The sequence below is a fragment of the Orycteropus afer genome, unplaced genomic scaffold (assembly GCF_000298275.1).
Source record: "Orycteropus afer afer isolate SDZICR_OR568_19922 unplaced genomic scaffold, OryAfe1.0 scaffold00059, whole genome shotgun sequence".
Lineage (NCBI taxonomy): Eukaryota > Metazoa > Chordata > Mammalia > Tubulidentata > Orycteropodidae > Orycteropus > Orycteropus afer.
In genome coordinates, this window is record NW_006921646.1 from 9,532,452 (window position 1) to 9,553,560 (window position 21,109).

Sequence of the window (21,109 nt, forward strand, 5' to 3'; positions counted from 1 at the left end):
AACTGAAATTTCAGAAAACAGTTAAATAAAATGTTAGAGTTGTATGTTAACAGACATCTCCGAACTGCCCAATACATACTACATAGAATATCACGTCTATTAAATATCTGCTCTCTGATATCCTTCAGAGAATCTCCAACAGGAATGTGCTTTTGTCATGCCAGTCAGCATAAGCAGTAATCAGTGAAATAAAGAAGTAAACAACGGCTAAAACATTTCTGCCACTCAGTTCTCCCACGCTCTGGGGCTCTTGCTCTCTCCAACACTATTGCCAACCCTCTTGCCCCACCATCTGGGGAGTTTGAGTGCAGTGAGAGGACTAAAGCTGATTCACAGTCCTGGATAAATGTCCAGGGGCCTTAGAACACCAAGAAGTACAAAATAACAGTGATAAACAGCAGTGACACATTACGGAGACATTTCTAACTTATCTCTTTCACTTTAAACTTTAAAAGGACTTATTTAAAACTATCATATTTTAGATTGTAATATTTAATTAGCTAAATATGGAAAAATATAACTGCAACAATAATATAATGTTCTGGTTACCTAGTGCTGCTCTGACAGGAATATACCACAAATGGGATGGCCTTAACAATCAGGAGTTCATTCTTACAATTTTGAGGCTTTAAGTCTGAGTTCAAAGTGCCAGGCTCTAGGGGCTGGGTGACAGCCCCTCAACCTTGGGCTTTAGCTCTGCCTTCTGCTCCTGGTCCACTGGAGCTGGAGGCATCTCTTCACTCAAACAGCTACTGGCTGCTGAGGCTGACAAACCCAAGGTCCACAAGTAAAAAGGCACAGTCCTGGTATTACCAAGCCACATGGCAAGCCATTAATTAAAGTCATTAAAAGTTCCAGATCAGCAGAGCATGGCAGGCTGCTGAACAATAACTCAGCTACATTAAATGTTCAAACATGCAATAAGCTAGAGACCATTCCCAAAGTGGCTTCTTATATACGGGAAGCAGACCACATCCCTCAAGCATCCACTCAGTTGCTTGTGGTAGATTCTAGCATGGAGTAGATTACCAGTCTCATCATGGGGAATAACTACCACCAGCTTCCCAGCCACTCAACCAGGGCTAGCCAAGTTGACAGACAACTTTAACTACCACATATAATAAAAACAATGATATCAAAACATGTTACCTGAACAAACACTAAACTTACTGGATTACTGTGAAACCAGATGCTTTGTTTTGGCAGGGTGGATGTGGTTTGCAGCATTTGTTCTCCCTAACTTCTGATCAGGAATCACTAATAAGATGTGATACCATATTGAACAATTATCTTGACAGTAGTCATTACAAAAGTCATTACATAAAGTCATTACATGGTGTTGTGCTTACCTATTACTGCTCTGACAGAAATATACCACAAATGGGATGGCTTGAACAAACAGGAGTTTATTCTCTTACAGTTCAGGAGGCTAGAAGTCCGAGTTCAAAGTGCTAGGCTCTAGGGGCTGGGTCAAAGCCCTTCCACCTTGGGCTTCAGCTCTGCCTCTTGCTCCTGGCCCACTGAAGCTAGAGGCGTATCTTTACTCAGGCAGCTACCGGCTGCTGAGGCTAACAAGCCCAAGGTTGGCAAATACAAAGGCACAGTTGCAATATTACCAAATCACATGGCAGGCCATTAATGCAAGTCCAGTAAAAGTCCCAAGGTCGGCAGAGCATAACAAGCTGCTAAACAACGACACAGCTATGTGCAGAGTTCAAGCGTGCCATAAGCTAGAGACTGTTCCCAAGGCTTCTCTTTATACACGTGAAGCAGATCACATCCTTAAGGCAGCTACTCAGCTGCTCACAGTAGATTCCACCATGGAGTTGATTATCAGTTTCATCATGGGGAATACTACATCCAGCTGCCCAGCCACTCAATCAGGCCTGGCCAAGTTAACACACAAACTTTACCACCACAATCGGAGAATTGTTGATGTTTATTTAGTAACACAAGAACTACTTTGACATGATTTGTGAACTCAAAATTAATCATTACTATCTCTGCAATCTCATTGTGTTATGCTTATAGCTCTTCATAATACTTATATATTGCATCATGCATCATTTGTGCTTGTGTGTGTTGCCACCACGAAACTGTGAGTCTATGGAGAGCTTATCTAGGTCTTGTTCATCTTTGTGTTCTTCTCAGGGTGTAGGGTAGAGTTGTGAGTTTTGTGAATATTAGATGAATAATAAACAGTGAATTAATAAATAAAACTAAATTAACTAATCACACCCACAAGTGGACAAAAACTAATGGTACTGAATATATATAGATAGATAGATAGATAGATAGATAGATATAGATATAGATATAGATATAGATATAGATATAGATATAGATATAGATACTGACAATGCAGAATCTCCAGATTGGCATTTGTATGTTTCCTCTATGGATCACCAGAAATCAATCTAGGACCTGAGAATCCTTCAGTATTTTAAATCTGTTATCCCAAATTTGTTTCTCTTCATTCTGTGCCCTTCCCCAAAACTCGTGTGGATGCAAATTCTATCATTATTTGAAAAACTTTTAAATAGGAAGAAATCATTTATTTAATAAATGGCAAATAATTTTAGCAAAACACAGGATAAATATTATACAGTGTCTAGTATCATGAAGAAGACATGACAGTTTTTTCATTATTTCTTATTCATGGCATTTTTCTTTTTGCTGGAGTTATAGTCTATACTAGTTCTTCCAGAGGCCCCTGGGTGGTGCAAATGGTTAAGTGCTAAACTACTAGCAAAAAGGCTGGCAGTTTGAACCTGACCAGAGACACCTTGGAAGACAGGCCTGGTAGTGTCTTAGATTTTTAGGACTGCCACAATGAAATACCATGAAACGAGTGGATTTAAAGAACAGAAATTTATTTTCTCACAGCTGCTGTGAGACGAGAAGTCTGAATTCAGAGTGCCAGCAGGTCTGAAAGGTCACAGCCTTGAAAATTAGAATAAAAGAGTTCTACTCTGACACATATGGGGTCACCATGAGTTGGAACTGACTCAATGGCAACTAACAATAAGCTCTTGCAGAGAGGGTCTTGAGTGGTAAACTTTATGAGCTTGTATGTCTGAAAATGCCTTTATATCACCTTTACATTTGAATACTAATTCGTTTAGACACAGAAATCAACATTCAAAGGCCTGTTTTGTCTTGTTTTTCACTACTAGGAGTTCTTGTTTTCAGAGCTGTTGATGAGAAGTCTGCTCTAAATTCGATTCTTGACTTTTAATAATTTTTTCCCCTCTCTAGCAACTTTTAGAATTTCCCCCTCCCCCCATATTTTCAGTTCTACACATTTTATACAACATGACTGGAATGCTCAGTACATGGTAATCTTTTCATTCTGAAGCTTTGTGTCTTTTTTTGATCGTAGGCAATTACTAGGTATCATTTCTTTGACAATTGGCTCCTGCACATTAGCTCTATATTCTCCTCTACAAGCTCCGATTAAGTACTCATTCTTAGTTGTTGTCAGGTTGATTCCAACACACAGTAACTCTGTAGGACAGAGTAGAACTTGCCCGTAGCATTTCTAAAGCTGTCATCTTTATGGAAGCAGGCTGCCACATCTTTCTCCTATGGAGTGGCTAGTGGATTCAAACTGCCAACCTTTTGGCGAGCAGCTGAGTACTTAGCCACTGAATTACCAGGGCTCCTGTCATGTGTTGAATTGTGCCCCCCAAAATATGTGTCAACTTGGCCAGGCCATAATTCTCAGTGGTTTGGCAGTTATGTAATGATGGAATTTGGCAGTTATGTAATGGTGTAATCATCCTCCATGATGTGATCTGAAGTGATCAGCCAATTAGTTGTAAGGGGATTAGGTCACAGTCTTACTCAGGTCACAGCCTGATATGATGGAAGGGGACTTTTCCCGGGATGTGGCACGCATCCCCTTTTATCTTACAAAAGATAAAAGGACAAAAAGCAAGCAGATAAAGGGGGACATGACTACCACCAAGAAAAAAGAGCCAGAGTGGAATGTGTCATTTGAACCCAGGGTCCCTGCACTGAGAACATCCTAGACCCAGAAGAAGACTGATACCAAGATACATGGAAATCTCCAAGGAATTCTGGGAAATTCAATAGAAGTTGAAAGGAGATAAGGACCTTTCCCTAGAGCCTACATAAAGAGAAAGGCTTTCCCTAAGGCTGGTGCCCTGAATCCAGACATTTAGAAAATGAGAAAATATATTTCTGTTTGTTAAATCCATCCACTTGTGGTATTTCTGTTATAGCAGCACTAGCCCTAGACACCTAAGACAGCTCCTTTTCTATTAGGTAGGGTCTTAATGTCCTGTTGTTGTTGTTGTTATGTGCCATCGAGTCAGCCCTGACTCATAGCGACCCCTCCTTGGGTTTCCGAGGCAGTATCACTACGGAAGTAGGATTGCCCAACCTTCCTTCCGACTTAATGTCCTAGGGCTGCCATAATAAAATACCACAAAGTGGATGGTTTTAAAGAACAGGATTTATTTTCTAATAGTTGCTATGATGTTAGAAGTCTCAATTTATGGAGTTGGTAGGACTATGGTCTAGGGGAAGATCCTTTCCTGTCTCATTTAGCTTCTAGTAGCCCTGAGTTTCTTGGCATTCCTTGTCTTGTAGTTGGATCCTCATATGGCATCTTCACCCTGTGTGTGACTCTGTTTCCATGGCTTTTCTCCCCTTTCATATGACACCAGTCTTATAGGGTTAGGATCAACCCTTCTCTGGTATGACCTTGTTAATTTGACTGAAAGCATCTGTGAAGAAAAACCCTACTTCTTCAAATAATGTCACATTTACAGGTACAGTGGTTAAGACTTCAACAGATCTTTTTTGGGGACACAAGGTATATATTGATATATATATTGGTAAATCTATAGCTATTCTTCATGACTTTTTCTTTTAAAAATTCTCTTCATCCCTTTCTTCTCGATTGTCTGAAATAATTCATTAGCCCCTATCTTCCTAGCTCACTAATTTGCTAGTTTCTCTCATTCTGCTACTAAGCAATCTATAAAGTTCTTAATGACAAAAACTGTATTTTTTCTTTTCCAAGATCTCCTTTTTGGTAGGAGCTCTGGTAGCGTAGTGCCTAAGGCATTTGATTGCTAACCAGAAGGCTGGCTGTTCAAATCCACCAGCCACTCCTGGGAAGGAAGGTTGGGCAATCTACTTCCGAAGTGATACTGCCTCGGAAACCCAAGGAGGGGTCGCCTGAGTCGGGTCTGACTTGACGGCACATAACAACAACAACCACCTTTTTGGTAGTTTTATAAGAATCAATATTCTGTTCTTGTTTCATGAATGCAGTACCATTGTTTATTTCTCTAAGGACATAAACTAGTCTTGTAAAGTTCAGTTTTAAAGTCCTCTATGCTATAAATTTTTCTTGCTCTTACCTCTCTCAGTATCAGTAGTCCTCATACATCTAGTCATTCCTGATTGTGAACTCATCCCATCTATCTTATCCTGTGCAGCCAGCCTGGTGTGAGGGGCTGAAACAAATGTTTCAGGGGGAGATTGTGCTCCTGTTTTCAGTGAGAATGAGGGAGTGGGCAGAGCACTGTGTTTGGCTATACGTCACAACAGCTCATCTTCAGAGTTAATCTGGTTCCTTTCTGCCTGGACATCATCAGCTACCTGGGGCCCTTCTCTGTTTCTTCATCCTAAGCACTGACTCAGTAGGTAGAAATGAGAAAGAGAAGTGCACAGGATTTATAAGGGCAAATGCTTCCAATACTATTGTATTGCACAGCAAGACACTAGTTGGCTATTTCCAGCCCTCTCTTATGTTAGGGTTCCAGCTCTTGCAGACATGGAGCCTTCAAGATGATGTACTCATGTCCTAGTCTATTCTTTTCTCTTGCCTCTCTCATCTCCACTTGTCAATATTTCAGTAGTTCCTTGAAGCTTCTAGTCCTTTAAGAAGTCACTGTCTTATTTTTGGTTATAGCTAGAGATTCATGTGTTTCATTATCAGTTCTATAATTCCCAAGATTTGGTGCAGTGGAGGGAATCTACAGCATGCACTTTCTCACCATGCATTTTTCCCTTAAACTGAGGCTCCTACAGAATATATATAAGAATACAGAAATTAGTGAAAACGCTGAAGATTTTATGGTCCTTATTTGATAAGCTAAGGAGCTCTGGTGGTGCAGTGCCTAAGGCATTTGACTGCAACCAGAAGGTTGGTGGTTCAAACTCACCAGCCACACTGTGGAAGGAAGATGGGACAATCTATTTCCTTAAAGATTTCACCACCTTGGAAACCCAATGGGTGTCACTATGAGTCAGCATTGACTTGATGGCAGCAAGTGTGTTTGTTTGGTTTATTTGATATGCTGGTCATTTCTCTTTTTGCTCTTAGATCCAATTTCCATCCTTCCCTTCTCTGACTCTGTATCACAAGAAACTAAATTGCCTGACTCTTTTAACTACTGGATTCTGGATAAGTTCAACAAGGTGAGGCACTGGTAGAAGACTGCAAGGTGGAATGAGGATAGAAACCAGGGCTCCCTCGACCCTTGAATGAAGTCACAGATAGCACCTGTGGTCTACAGGACTTTTGCTCCTATCAGAGAGCACTCATTCTGGTGCTCTTGCTAGTCAGCTCCAGCTTGGAGGCTTTCGTAACATTATCTTCTCCCATTATCTCTCTAGCTGTAGGAATGCAGGAGGTTCCTGCTGTTATTGATCTCTGGGGTGCTGCATCATTCTGTTTAGCTTCTCAGCAATACCATCTCTTATGTAACCAATTCCCTATATTAAATTATTTTGTTGAAAGGTCTAGGGTGGTTTTGTTTTGCTGGTTGGACTCTAACACGGAGACTAAAATTCTAAACTGAGATCTTCAAAGATAATAATTGCTAAGCTCTCTCTCTCTCTTTTTTTTTGGTGGGAGAGGGAACACCATAGTGAAGGAATTCTCACTTTGAGTTTCTCAATATCTAAGGTATCCCAAATTATTTCAAGGAATGACATGAAATTCTAAAAAATGTAATTTTGGCAATATATTTCACATTAATTGAAAATATGCCACAAAGCAGTTTTTTTGAAGGAAAGTCATAGGGGACTATCATATTATTAAACACAATGTCCTAGAATTAAAGGAGCTCTGGTGGTACAGCAGTTAAGTGCTCAGTTGCTAACCAAAAGTTTAGAGGTTTGAACCCATCACCTGCTCCATGGGAGAAAGATGAGACAGTCTGCTTCTGTAAAGATTTTTAGCCTTGGAAACCCTATATGGCAGTTCTACTCTATCCTACAGGTTGCCATGAGCTGGAATCAACTTCATGGCAATTTTTTTTTTTTTTTTTTTTGCTTTTTTTTTGAGGATATCCTATAGGAATGAGCCAAAAAAAACCAAGCTCACTGACGTCGAGTCGAATCCGACTCATAGCAACTCCTCCTTGGGTTTCCAAGGCGGAGCTTCAGATATAACATAAGCCTTGTTCAAGACTTCTCAAGCTCTAGAGCTACCTCTGGGGCAGCCATAAAACAGTTTAAAGAAAACTACTTTTATTGTTACTACTATTTACCATTTTCTCTGCCAAGGAAGGGCAAGATGAAATGGCAGGAGGCTTTCAAAAAAATCTTGTGTAACTCAATTCCTTATTTGAAAATAGAAAATACTACTGCCTTTTAAGTCTAGTCCATTATTACCACTCTACAAATGTTTACTATGCAGCACAGAAATAAGAAAGCCCACTAGTGTGGCTCATGATCAGAGAGAGAATGAAAGCTACACTGTGCCACTGATACACCATATGGCTGCAAATCTAAAGGCTCTGAAAGATGCCGCATTTGTATAAATCCCTGAATACCTGCTTTCATTCCCATTTCAAGTGTTTGAACTATACTATATGGGCCATCTATTTATTAGAGGAAAGAGCTTACTTTGGCATGGGATAAATTGGTGCTTACAGCAAGTTGCTGTTCAATACAAAGGACGTTTCTTGAATTCTTTTCAAATCTGAGATTCACAGTTTAAGAGTGTTTGGTGTACGTGTTTTAAAATTGCATGACTATTATACAATCTCTTTTCTTAGCTGGCATGAGAAGGATATTCCCATCTTCTCTATGCTCTGTTCTTTACTTCCTCAAAGCTGAGGCGGCAGAAACACTGCCAGCCTTATCCAGCTTTTCATGGAAAGCTGCCACCCTTAACTGGCGCCTCAATGCAATTTCAGACTGTCCCAGGAGACATTCATGCTTTGAGGTGAATTTATAACATTAGGGCCAACAAAGAAGTTAACACAAACTTGCACTGTTAGAGAGAAAAAAAAAAGTTTGCAGGCTTACTGAAGGACCTCTGCTTCCGTAAGTGCCTCTGTCCTTTGCTCCCCAGTGATAATGGCTAGTTCATCCTTCAGTTCCTGTATTTCCTTCTGTAAACGTATAATCATCTACAAATGGCAAGGTGGGAGAGTAAATATTAACTTGTCATTAAGGTAAACTTGGAGATAGAGAACATATATCTTTTGAAATTATAAAATATTTTAAGAATACAAAAATGGCTAGAGAATGATATAAAAAGCATTCCCATATCTACCACCCAGCTTTGTAAAATCTTAATATTTTGCCAAAATAGTTCTAGAATCTTTTTTTTTCTTTTTAAATAGCAAACACAACATTACTGATGTAACTGGAATCCTCTTGTGTAACTCTACAATCCCATTCCCCTTCCATCCTTCCTGGGGTGATCACTGTGTGGCATTTAGTGGGTATCATTTCGCTACATGTTTTCATACATTTACTCCATATGGAGGATAGATCCATAAATAATGTATGGTATCATTTTGCATGGTTTACATTTTATGTAATGTTACCATACTGATTGTAATTGCAACTAGTTCCCCTCCTACATTATGTTTTTTTTTTTTTAATTATTCATATTGCTTAATGTTGCTCTAGTTCATTAATTTTCATGGATATATAATATTTTAGTAAAGGAATATATTACAATTTATCTATTTATGTCTCCTGTTGACTGGCATTTAGGTTTTTTACTTTTGTAATCACAACTAATGTTGCTGTGAACATTATTATAAATTTCATTGGACACACGTGAGAGTGTTTCTATAGTATATACCCAGAACTAGAATTACTTGGTGGTAGGGTATGTGCATCTTCCCCTTACTGTGTACTGTTAAATTGCTCTTCAAAGTAGTTGTTCAAATTTACATTCCCACCAGCTATATTTGTAAGTTCTTGCTTCTTGTAAGTTCTTGCTTCTCCCATATACTTGCCACTGTGTGGTATAAGCATTTTAATTTGGCCAGTCTGGTAAAATGGTATCTCATGTAGTTTCATTTGCATTTTCCCGATTTTAGTGAGGCTGATCATGTTTGCATATGAATATTGGCTATTTGGGTTTCCTCTTTTGTGAATAATTTATTCATATTCGTGTCTCTGTTTCAATTAAATTATGTAAGTTGATTTTCTTTTCCTTACTGTTTTTCAGGCTTCTTCATATATTCTGGATGTGGATCTTTTGTGAGTTTTATGCAATGCACATGTTGTTTCCCAACCAACGGCATCTTTTTTTGCTTTGTAGTCTTCTTTTTCTTAAATGAAAGTTTTACATTTTAATATAATCTAATTTATTAACTTCTTGCTTTATAAGTTGTACTTCTGTGTCTTTCTTAAGGAAAAATCTGCCTTAAGGATACAGAGCAATAGAAATATTTTCCTGTATGTGTTTTTCTAAAGGTTTTAAAGCTTTGCTTTTAAATTTGTTGTTGTTGTTGTTGTTTGGTGCCATCAAGCCTACTCTGACTCATAGTGACCTATGTACAACAGAACGAAACACTGCCCAGTCCTGTGCCATCCTCACAATTCTTGCTATGCTTCAGCCCATGGCTGCAGCCACAGTGTCAATCCATCTTGTTGAGAGTCTTACCCTTTTTCTCTGACCCTCCACTTTACCAAGCATGATATCCATCTCCAGAGACTGTTCCCTTCTGACCACATGACCAAAGTCAGTGAGATTAAGTCTGGCCACTCTCACTTTTAAAGAGCATTCTGGCTATACTTCTTCCAGGATAGATTTGTTCATTCTTCTGGCACTCCATGGTGTTTTCCGTATTCTTCACCAACACCACAATTCAAAGGCATCAGTTCTTCGTTGGTCTTTCTTAGGTGACTCTGCTGGTATTTAAATACTAGTGGCATAGCCTCCAGCCTCATAGCAACACATAAGCTGCCACAGTATGACAAACCTAGGTGGACTTTATTTTGTAGAAGGTATGAGAGCGCAATCTAATTTTATTTTTCTCATATGGTCAAATACATGAGATTTACAATTATAATCCTGTTATATAACATGTTTTCACATATAAATGCATCTGTTTCTGGGCTACTTGTTGAAAATATTTCTAATTGGACTATATGTATGCCAATGTTGTTATTTGCCGTCGAGTCGGATCTGACTCATAGTGACCCCTCCTTGCGTTTCTGAGGCAGTATCATTACGGAAGTAGGATTGCCCAACCTTCCTTCCGAGGAGTGGCTGGTGGGTTTGAACCACCACCCTTCTGGTTAGCAGTCAAATGCCTTAGGCACTATGCTACCAGAGCTCCCTGTATGCCAATATCACACTTTTATTTACTATGTCAAATAAATTTTGCCATCTAAATAGGGACAGGTCCTTCCATCTTGTCCTTTTTCAAAACAGACTTGGCTACTCTTGACCATTTGCTCTTCCATATAAATGTTTGACTACAAAAGTCCTACTACTCAAATTTTAACTGGAATTTCATCGGATTGAAAGATTAATTTGGAAAGACTTATCAAATTAATGATATTGAATCATTCCACTCATGAACATGGCATAGCCATCCTCTGATTCCTTTCAATTCAGATTTATAATTTTCTATAAATACATTAAGGTATTATAGTGGCATAGTGGGTAAGGCATTTAGCTGCTAACCAGAAGGTCAGTGGTTCAAACCCACCAGCTCTTCTGTGGGAGGAAGATGAGGCAACTACTTCTGTAAAGATTTATGGCCTTAGAAACCCAATGGGGGTTGCTATAAGTCAGAATCAACTAGATGGCAGTGGGCTTGCTTTTTTTTCAGTTATAAGAATCTTACATGTCCTCAATTAGATTTTTTAACAGGCATGTTAAAGGTTTTGTTGGTATTGTAAATGGAATATTTATAAAATTGCATTTCCTAATTGGTGGCTTATGTTGTATAGGAAGATAGTTAATTTTTAAGTACGGGTTATGTACCCAGTAAGTTTATGAACTTTTTTTTGGCTTCTGTTTATCATTAAAAACTCTTAAATATTCTATATAGGCAATCAAATAAACTGCAAGTAATGACAAGTTTTTCCCTTCTTTTCTAACCATCATACATTATATTTCTTTTCATTGCTTCATTGTCCTATCTAGGACTTCACAATGCTTAAGATAGTCCTATCTTATTTTTCAAACAGTTCACCTTTAAATATGATGTTTGCTGTAGGTTTTTGGCTGTACTCTTCATCAGTTTAAGGATGTTCACTTATATTCATAGTTTGACAAGTCTTTTAGAAGCATAGATAGATGTTTGTTATTAAATGCTTTTTATGCATTTAGTGAGATGACCATAAACCTTTTCTCTTGTAATCTCTGAATGTGGTGAATCACCTTAATTCATGAAATCATTTTTTTTTTAAATATGGACCATTTCAGATACACAAAAGGACATAAAGAATAATATAGTGAACACTCACGTTACCTACTACTTAGCTTATGAAATAAAATGTTATGGACCTTTTTGAAGCTCCTACCCTTGTACAGCTTTCTCTAATTCTGAGTCACCATTATCCTAAGTTTGGTCTTTATTTTTTCCATAGCTTTTTTCTTTTATTGTGTATTAATATACAGTAAATATTTTTCTAATGATAAATTAGCCTCAAACTCTTGAATCAAATCCAACTATAGTATATCCCTATGAGTTGGAATTGATGGCGGTGCGTTTGGTTATGCCATGACATCACATAACATTTTAGTGATCTTATGATCATAATGAAAAATTTCTAAAACACAAACTAGGATGAATGCAGTTTTTATTCTTCCTTGAACTATGCTATTATTCAAACCTTAGGGGAAAAATGGGTCTACTGCATTCTTTTCTTTCAGTTTTTTAAAATTCTTTCTGAATTGGTTTTGGTATTAAATTTTTCTAACAAATTGTGCATTTTGTTCAAATTTTCAAATTTATTAGTCTAAAGTCATTCAAAGTACTCTCCTATTATCTTAAAATACCTTCTACACCTATAGGTATGTCCCCTTTTCATTCCAAATATTATTTTCTCTATTTTATGCCTTCATTTTTTTAAGTTTATCATTTGGAGATTTGTTTATTCTGTTAATCTATTTTAAAACAAAACAAAAACTTCAGCTTTTGTTGTTTCTCTCCATTCTATCTCTGTGATGACTTTTGTTTTAATTCATGTTTGCTCTTTTTCATTTCTTTTTCCTGTTTTTGATTTCCTTTATAGTTCATTTTCTATCTTCTTGACTTGAGACATATCAGACTCAGGAATTATATATGCTTGAACTTCAAACTTACTTGAGGCAGAGCCTAGAACTTCAAATCTTCAGAGAAATCCCTGTTTTTTCTACCTAGAATCCAGGCTACGGTAGGTGAACTTCCCTAACATCTCCCTGTTTCAGTGAGTAGATTTCACTCTGGTTCACCTTTCCACCATTTCATGTTGGGGAGGTACTTAGGTTCACATTCACACTGCAAGGTCATAGGACCTGGACTTCTTTTTGTTACAACCTCCTTCATTCCTCCACTCCAGCACTGTAGCCTCAGGTTTGTTTCTGGCCCTAGGAGAATGCACTCATCTCCATCAACCTCAGGTATCTATTTTAAAAGATGTATGTTACATTTTATATAGGTGGGTTTCAGGCTATCTGGACTACATCAACAGCTCTGGAAGTCCCAAAAACATGATATTGACTATATTTAACATGTCCTTACTTCTAGAACTCAAATGCACAGAATTGAATGGGTTCTGTTTGCTTTTTTTCAAACACATTCTCGGAATCATCAAGTTATGCAGCATGGAAATTCTCAGACAAGAACTATGTGAATCGTTCATTTAAGCCCTCTCTCTACTAAATTAATGATGTTCCCTATTTTCTACTTTTAGGTAGAATTTCAAGGTCAAATCTCACAACTAAATTATTTTTCTGTTGTATCAAATGAAAATCTCAAAACAAAGCCAAATTTTCATGGTTTTGAGATTTTTATAATCACACTTCCCATCAAATTACTACAGGCACTTCTTTTGGAATTGGAGTCATCCTGAGATGATTTGGCCCTATTCCCAGTCAAAACTCTGACCTTACTCAGATTTCATTTATTACCTCATTCCTTTGAGGTACTAATACTGTAAAGAAAGCAAGGCAAATCCTTGGTGATCCAGATCATATGAACTTGGTTCCAAACTTGCCATTTAAGTTTTGGGACTAAGACCTAGCACACGCAACCCAAGTTGTATCATATATTGTGGGTAGTTTTGAGGACTAATTTTCAATTGTCACTTGTGCTTCAGACAAGTTTCGTGCATAAAATAATGAACAGTAATGTTAGTATTTAGAAGCAATTATAAAAGAGACCAGGAAACAACACTTGTAAATTACCAGGTTATTTTGCACCACGAAGACCTCAACATTTGTTCAATTATCAGCTATTAGCTTTTGACTCCTGATTTCTCTTTTATTTAAATCTTTCACAGACTTACATCAAACACAGACTTACATCAAACACATGATAATGTTCACCTTTCTTCAAATTCCTCATATTGCTTCAAGGAAAAGTCTCTCTAACCAAATGTAAAAAAGAAAATCTCCTCCAATTTGAATATGTTTATTCAAAAAAGAAAAACCTCTAATGTGTAATATGTTTATTTTCTTTGAATCATGAAGTAATTTATCTTCAGGCTAATGACTCTGTGACAATTCCCATTCTGTACAGTTAAACTATAAGGCTGCTGGCATAATAGGGACAGCAGAAGAATTTATTCAAAGGGTTCAATTCCCCTTGACTCTTGCCTTTGAATTCTACCTCTTTGTTTCCAGCTGGGGCACTATGCTGTCATGCTGCTATCTGACCAAGACAGGCATCAAGGAAAAAGATCCTTCTTCATTCATTGGTTTCTCCAGAAGAGAATTTTATCAGGGGACTTGGTGCTCCTGGGGTAATCACGATAAAACAGATATTTGTAAAGGAAGCATTATTGGTAAGATTTCCCATCATTTGTATAATGCAGACTACAGTTGTTGTCGTTGTTATATGCCATCGAGTCAGACCCAACTCATAGTGACCCCTCCTTGGTTTCCAAGGTGGTATCACTATGGAAGTAGAATGCCCAATCTTCCCTCCGAGGAGTGGCTGGTGGGTTTGAACCGCCAGCCTTCTGGTTAGCAGTCAAATGCCATGGCCACTATGATACCAGAGCTCCTAATAGAGACTACTACATCAGCTTATTTTCAAGAGAAATGTATTTAAAAGCAAAATTATTTGAAAAATAATATAATCTACATTATGGAATTCTATAAAATTGAGATATTTTATCTCAATATTTTCAACATTGACATGAGTTGACAGTGTTACATTCCATTTTATAGAAGCCTAAAAAAATAGAAAAACCAAAAAACAAACTCACTGCCATCGAGTCGGATCCGACTCATAGCGACCCCTCCTTGGGTTTCCGAGGCAGTATCACTATAGAAGTAGATTGCTCAACCTTCCTTCTGAGGAGTGGCTGGTGGGTTTGAACCACCAGCCTTCTGGTTAGCAGTCAAATGCCTTAGACACTACGCCACCAGAGCTTCTAACAAAATAGAGAAAGGAGAAAATATCTGAAATTATAATGAGCAGCTTTATATGTAACTTGTAAATATTTTTGCTTAAAAAAAAAAAGCACTTCGATAAAGCAGGATTTGTTGTGATAAACTAGAAACTTGGCCACTGATATAGCAATAAAGCTGATTATTAATTTTTATGCAAAACCTGATTCTATTTAATAACCATTGTTGTTGTTGTTGTTATGTGCCGTCGAGTCAAACCCGACTCATAGCGACCCCTCCTTGGGTTTCCAAGGCAGTATCACTACGGAAGTAGGATTGCCCAACCTTCCTTCCGAGGAGTGGCTGGTGGGTTTGAACCGCCAGCCATCTGGTTAGCAGGCAAGTGTCTTAGCCACTATGCTACCAGAGCTCCCTAATAACCATTAGGATCTGTGATTCTCTATAAGCTTTTCAAAACGAAAACGAAAACCAAACCAAACTCACTGCAATTGAGCCAATTCCAACTCATAATGTCCCCTTTTGGGTTTCCAAGGTGGCAAATCTTTACAGAACTAGATTGTCTGGTCTTCCTTTTGCGGAGTGTCTGGTGGGTTTGAACCTCCAGCCTTTGGTTAGGAGTCAAATGCCTTAGGCACTACATCACCTGAGCTTCTTAAGTTTTTCAAAAGATGGTTTACTTATAATTGTTCCTAGATCATTAAATTGATGTTTTTTGGTGGCATGGTGCCTAAGGCATCTGATTGCTCACCCGAAGGCTGGCTGTTCAAACTCACAGCTACTTCTTGGAAAGAAGATTTGGCAATCTACATCCATAGACATACCACCTCAGAAACCCAAGGAGGGATTGCTATGAGTCAGGATGTACTCGATGGCAGGGAGTTTGTTTTTGTTAAGCCCTGCATAAAACATTACATTTATATTATGCTGTATGAGTCCCCAAGAATCACAGCACATCTTAATTGGGAAGCAACTGTGAACTGTAGTCAAGAGCAGAGAGTCTTGACCAGGCTGCCAGGGTTTGAAACATGGCTGTGCTACTTATCAGCACTGAGACCCTGAGCAAGGTATTTAGAATCTTTATGCCTCAGTTTCATCGTCTGTAAAATGGAGATAGAGACACCACTGACTCATAACACTGATATGAAGATTAAATGAGTTAATAAACTTCAAGTACTTAGGACACTGCCTGGCAGACAGTACAGTACAGTACAAACTTTAGTGAATCTTTGATATACTATGACTTTTTAACATAGTCAATCAAATGTTGCTTACCAATCTGGGATCAATTTCTTCATTAAGAACAGCTTCATTCTTTATGAGTGCCACTCGTTGTGCAAATCTGCAGGTAGATATAGATTCCTAAGAAAGCAAAATGTGTCCTTAAAATGTTATGTCATAGAGAGATAATTCTCTCTAGAGAAAACTTAATTTTTGTTCACACACACACAAAGATGCACACCTAAAAAGTGATACGAATAAGATACAATGAGAAAAAGACAAGTCTCCAAATTAGGGAGCTTTGCTCTAGAACATTATATTTTATCAAATATTTGTTTTGGTTGAATAAAAGATAACACAATTGTGGTAGATCCAGAGGCCCTAAGTAGCAGCTGGTATGTGTTTTCCAACCACTGGTCTATTAAATTAAAATATCCCTAAAAAACAAACCCACTTCCAACTAATAAATTCTGGCTCATAGAAACCCTACAGGACAGAGTAGAAGTGCCCCAAAGGGTTTCCAAGGCTATAAATCTTTACAGAAGCAGACTGCCTCATCTTTCTTTTGCAGAATGGCTGTTGGTTTACAACCACCCACCTTTTGATTAGCAGCTGAATGCCTTAACCATTGTGCCACCAGAAATACATTTAAAATCATAATCCTAGTGGGCACCATAATCCCAAAACATAAGACACTACCAAATAAATACCTGTAACAAAAGGAAAGGTTTTTCAAAGCATCTTACAATGCACTTAGGACTTGGCCTTATTTTGAGAAGCCCCCTGGTGCTTCCTGCTTTCCATTCTTTTGCAGAGCTTCTGGATCCCAAACATTAAACTGAAGTATGTGAAACACCAGCTAGCCCTAAAGCCACCCAGGAAAGTCATTCTACTGCCAGGCTCTGCCAATGCAGCCTGGGTGCTTTGCCCAGTAACATGCCTAGATAGTTTGAATGTCTTCAAACTACCAAGATTTTAGAAATCAGGAGCAAAATTGGGCAGGAGAAGCTGATAGGTCATCTTTCTTATTTCTTTGGCTGAGGTAAATAAGCCACCAGCAGACCTTCCACAATCTGTGTGTGACGTTTCTTCAAACTATCCTGTGCTACATGAAGTCAGTTCTCAAATGAGGCTATTATAATGCTGGCAAATAATCCAAAGCTGTAATCTCTACATGGTATTTACCTCTAAAGGCTTATCCCAGCCAAGCTGAAAAGGTGGAACCCAACCAGGACCCTCAACTCCATCTCATACATTAGCAATAAAAACCCAGACCAGAAAAACAAACAAACAACGTACGTCGACGTTCCTCTTTTCTAAAGAGAGTGTTGCGATCATGGTTGTCATGCAGTTCCCTCCTAAACTGTCCCTTAGGACACTGGTCATCATGGAATTCCTATAGGGGATGTGTGAGCGGTGCTTTTCTGAAAGGGCAATGATAACCTGTGGTAAAGTAGAAAAATAATGGAATTACTTAGCAGAAAACACACATCTGACAAACAACTGAGCTGCAATTGCAATAAAAATACAAAAAGAAAAAATAACTAAATACAGAGTGACAACCAAAACTCCGGCTCCTGCTCCGACATGCCGAGCTTGTCCCCACCTCAGAGCCTCGGAACATGTTGTTCTTTCTACCTGGATTTCTCTTGCCCCAGATTTCACATGACTTCCTAATTCCCATCATTCAAACTTCTGCCCAGCTTTTACCTCCTCACAGGCTTTTTCCTAAATGCTCTAGCAAAAATAACACACGTGTCCCCAGCCTGATACACTATTTTATTTTTTTTCTAGTATCCATCACTATTTAAAATCACTTATTTCATGAGATTAGAATGCCTGTGTATCTCACAGAAATGTTTTAAGGATCAAAAGGGACCTTTTCCAGATGTTTCTTAGTAAAACAAAACAAAACAAAACAAATGCTCTCAGTGTTGTGGAGGGGTGCTTAGACAATTTTATTTAGGATCTCTTTGGAGGCTGGTTTCAGGCACATAAACCAGCCCAAGACCATTACTTGGATCCACTATCAATGTCCATGGAAGCAGCAGTCAAGAAATAAAGCAATGTATTGCATTGGGCAAATCTGCTGCAAAAGACCTCCGTGTAAAGCGTTTAAGAGCAATTATGTCACTTTGAAGACTAAGGTGCACCTGACCCAAGCCATGGTATTTTCAATCACCTCATATGCACATGAAAGCTGCACAATGAATAAGAAAGACCACAAAAGAAATGATGCATTTCAATTATGGTTGGTGAAGAATACTGAATGTACCATGAACTGCTAGAAGAACAAACAAATCTGTCCTGGAGGAAGTACACTCGGAATATTCCTTAGAAGCGAGAATGGCCAGACTTTGTCTCTCGCAATTTGGTCATGCTGTCAGAAGGGACAAGTCCCTAGAGAAGAATATCATGCTAGGTAAAGTAGAGGGTCAGCAAAAAAGGGGAAGACTCATGGAATTGACACAGTAGCTGCAACGATGGGCTCAAGCATGGCAACAATTTTGAGGATGGTGCAGGAGCAGGCAGGGTTTCATTCTGTTATACATAGGGTCACTAGGAGTCAGAACTGACTTGATGGCACCTGAAAACAGGCCATTTCTTTCAAAGATGACTCAGAACAGGTATCTTACCAGGTCCAAGGATGATACAGGGAAAATCATAATAAGCCCCGGCCACCTGGAGCAAATACAAATCTTAAGAGTGCCCCTGCAATGCCAGGTGTTTGGAAGGAAGGCAGAGGTGAAGTCACTTTGTGAAGCTACTTTGGACTCCTTAACGTGGGCAGGAACCAAATTATCTTCTGATTGGTACGGGGTAAGGAGGTGGTCACAATTTTTTTTTCTTTTTAACGTTTACTTCCATTTTGATTTCATGTTTACATTCAATGAAAAATGTTTCTGAAGCCACTCTTTAAGAGTAGAACCTCATAGTATGTTTAATAATATCTCCACATATCTAGAGACTGTTGCTTGGAACCAGTAATTCAGTTTACTATTTAGTGAGCTGAAGAGATTTTCTTTGAAGGAGTTGAAAAGGATACAGAAAATTATCCTCTGAAAACTGACAAAAATTTTCGGAGTGGTTACAACTGGCACTAGAACCATCAGTTTTTATTCCATATACAACACAGTCAGTGGAGCCAAGTGGAAACTGACACTCAGAGAAGTTTCACTTATGTTGGAGAACCAACTAAAATCAGCCTCATTTCTGATTTGTGAAGAGGTAAGAGAACAAACACTGTCCATTCTGTGGTTTCTCACTTGATATTTGGGCTGATAGAAACCGCAGATCACACCAGGGGCACTTGGGGAAGTTTAGTTAGAACAAGCATGCATGTCTCTTTCCTTCTTCTCCCATGGACTCAGCTTCCAGTGCCAAGATGCACCCTGTCATTGTGGCTTAAAATGTTTTTGAGTTAAGTTTTTGGAAAAAGTACTACATGCACAAGGAGGACTCCAAAACCAACAACACTCTGGCAAACAGAAAAATATTTACTTATGAGCACAATAAGGTGCATTCATTCAACTCAGAAAAGGCTGCACCCTGCTAGCAGGTGTGAGGTCTCACAATTATGGCCAGAAGAAAAACTGCAGCTCAGCAGGGAATTTCTATAACTAATTTGTGCTAATTAATGGAAGACAGGTTACCGAGCAATCTATTTCCAATTTCATCTTCAAGATATATATTGAAACTGACACAAAGAGAATACAATTAATTATTGACACTTTACATGGATTTTGATTACTGCATTTACCTTACTGAATTGCATTTATTTGTTTATATGCTTTGCTCTTTCCCTGGGTACTGTGGTAGCACAGACTGTTCCCAATCATACATTTATTCCCATTGTCTAACATAGCTCATAGCACCCAGGGGACAGTCAATCACAATTTGTTGAATGAATAAATGAAGGAATGAAGCTAATTAAGCTAAATTGTGTTACACTCTCAGTCTCATTAGCTACACAATATTATATAAAGAGAATTTAATTATCAAAGCCCTTCAATTCTGTTATGTCATTAAGTACCTGCCCACTCTTTTTTATTATTCTTGTCCATATGTGTTTGTTGGTTCTCTCTCACTCATCCATTTCTGTCAGTTCTGAATCCCACAATTTCTCTTCTATCTACCTTCTTGCTCCCTAGCAGCTATACTCAGATTTCCTCAACCACAAATCTAAGCCTACGTCATAGCCATGTTCTTTTTTCCTCTCATGCTAATCTCTCTCCACTAGCCTATGCTGTAATCTCAGTCTTTCCTATGAAGACACCTGAGTATAAAGAGTTGAAACTGCAGTGATTCAGGGAGTGAATATGAAACAGGTACATTAATTCAGAGAGCCCAGGATCAATGGCCTTGAATGTCTTTGAGACCTTGAATGGAGTCAATCCCCCTAGGCTGGCACTATAGGCTGACATGCTCACTCAGCCTGATCAGTTCCTGCTGCCTGACGTGTTCTCACCCCTCATCCGGGTCTGGTATACTCCCACTCATTTTTAAGGATCTGTTTAATATATGTTCTCAGTTCCCTCAGTCTTGGTCAGACCCTCCTCACTCTTTACTTTCTCTTCACAGCTCTCACCTGGATTCCAGCTACGTATTTATGTTACCTTATTTAATGCATGTCTTTCTACAGTGAACCATGAGATCTTTGGGGCAAGGACTGTTTCTATTTTGGTCACCACTAGGTTCTAGGGCTAGCACTTGGTACATTACACTTACCTACTTCCATTGAGTTGATTCTAACTCATAGCAACCCCCATTGGGTTTCCAAGGTGATAAATCTTTACAGAAGTAGATTGCCCCAACTTCCTTCCACAGAGTGGCTGGTGGGTTTGAACTACCAACCTTCTGGTTAGCAGTCAAATGCCTTAGGCACCACCCCACCAGAGCTCCTTTGGTACATTATATTGTTAAAAAAATTAGTTATATAGAATAAAATATAGATATATAAATGCTAAACAAATATATAGAATAAAAATAAAAGTTGCATTATATATTTATATAGGAATATATTTTATTCTATATTCTGGTAGCATAGTGCCTAAGGCACTTGACTGCTAACCAGAAGGCTGG

The 21,109-nt window shown here is 38.4% G+C and overlaps 1 protein-coding gene across 1 annotated transcript in view; it reads right to left on the reverse strand.

Annotated features, from left to right (window-relative positions):
- Positions 1–21,109, reverse strand: part of KIF6 (kinesin family member 6) — a 645,852-nt gene that overhangs the window by 418,857 nt on the left and 205,886 nt on the right. The window contains exons 8-10 of the mRNA XM_007939465.1: positions 17,327–17,470; positions 16,082–16,168; positions 8,299–8,402 (exon numbers count right to left, since the gene is read on the reverse strand). Of these exons, the coding sequence (XP_007937656.1) occupies positions 8,299–8,402; positions 16,082–16,168; positions 17,327–17,470 (335 nt within the window). The remainder of the gene's footprint in view (positions 1–8,298; positions 8,403–16,081; positions 16,169–17,326; positions 17,471–21,109) is intronic.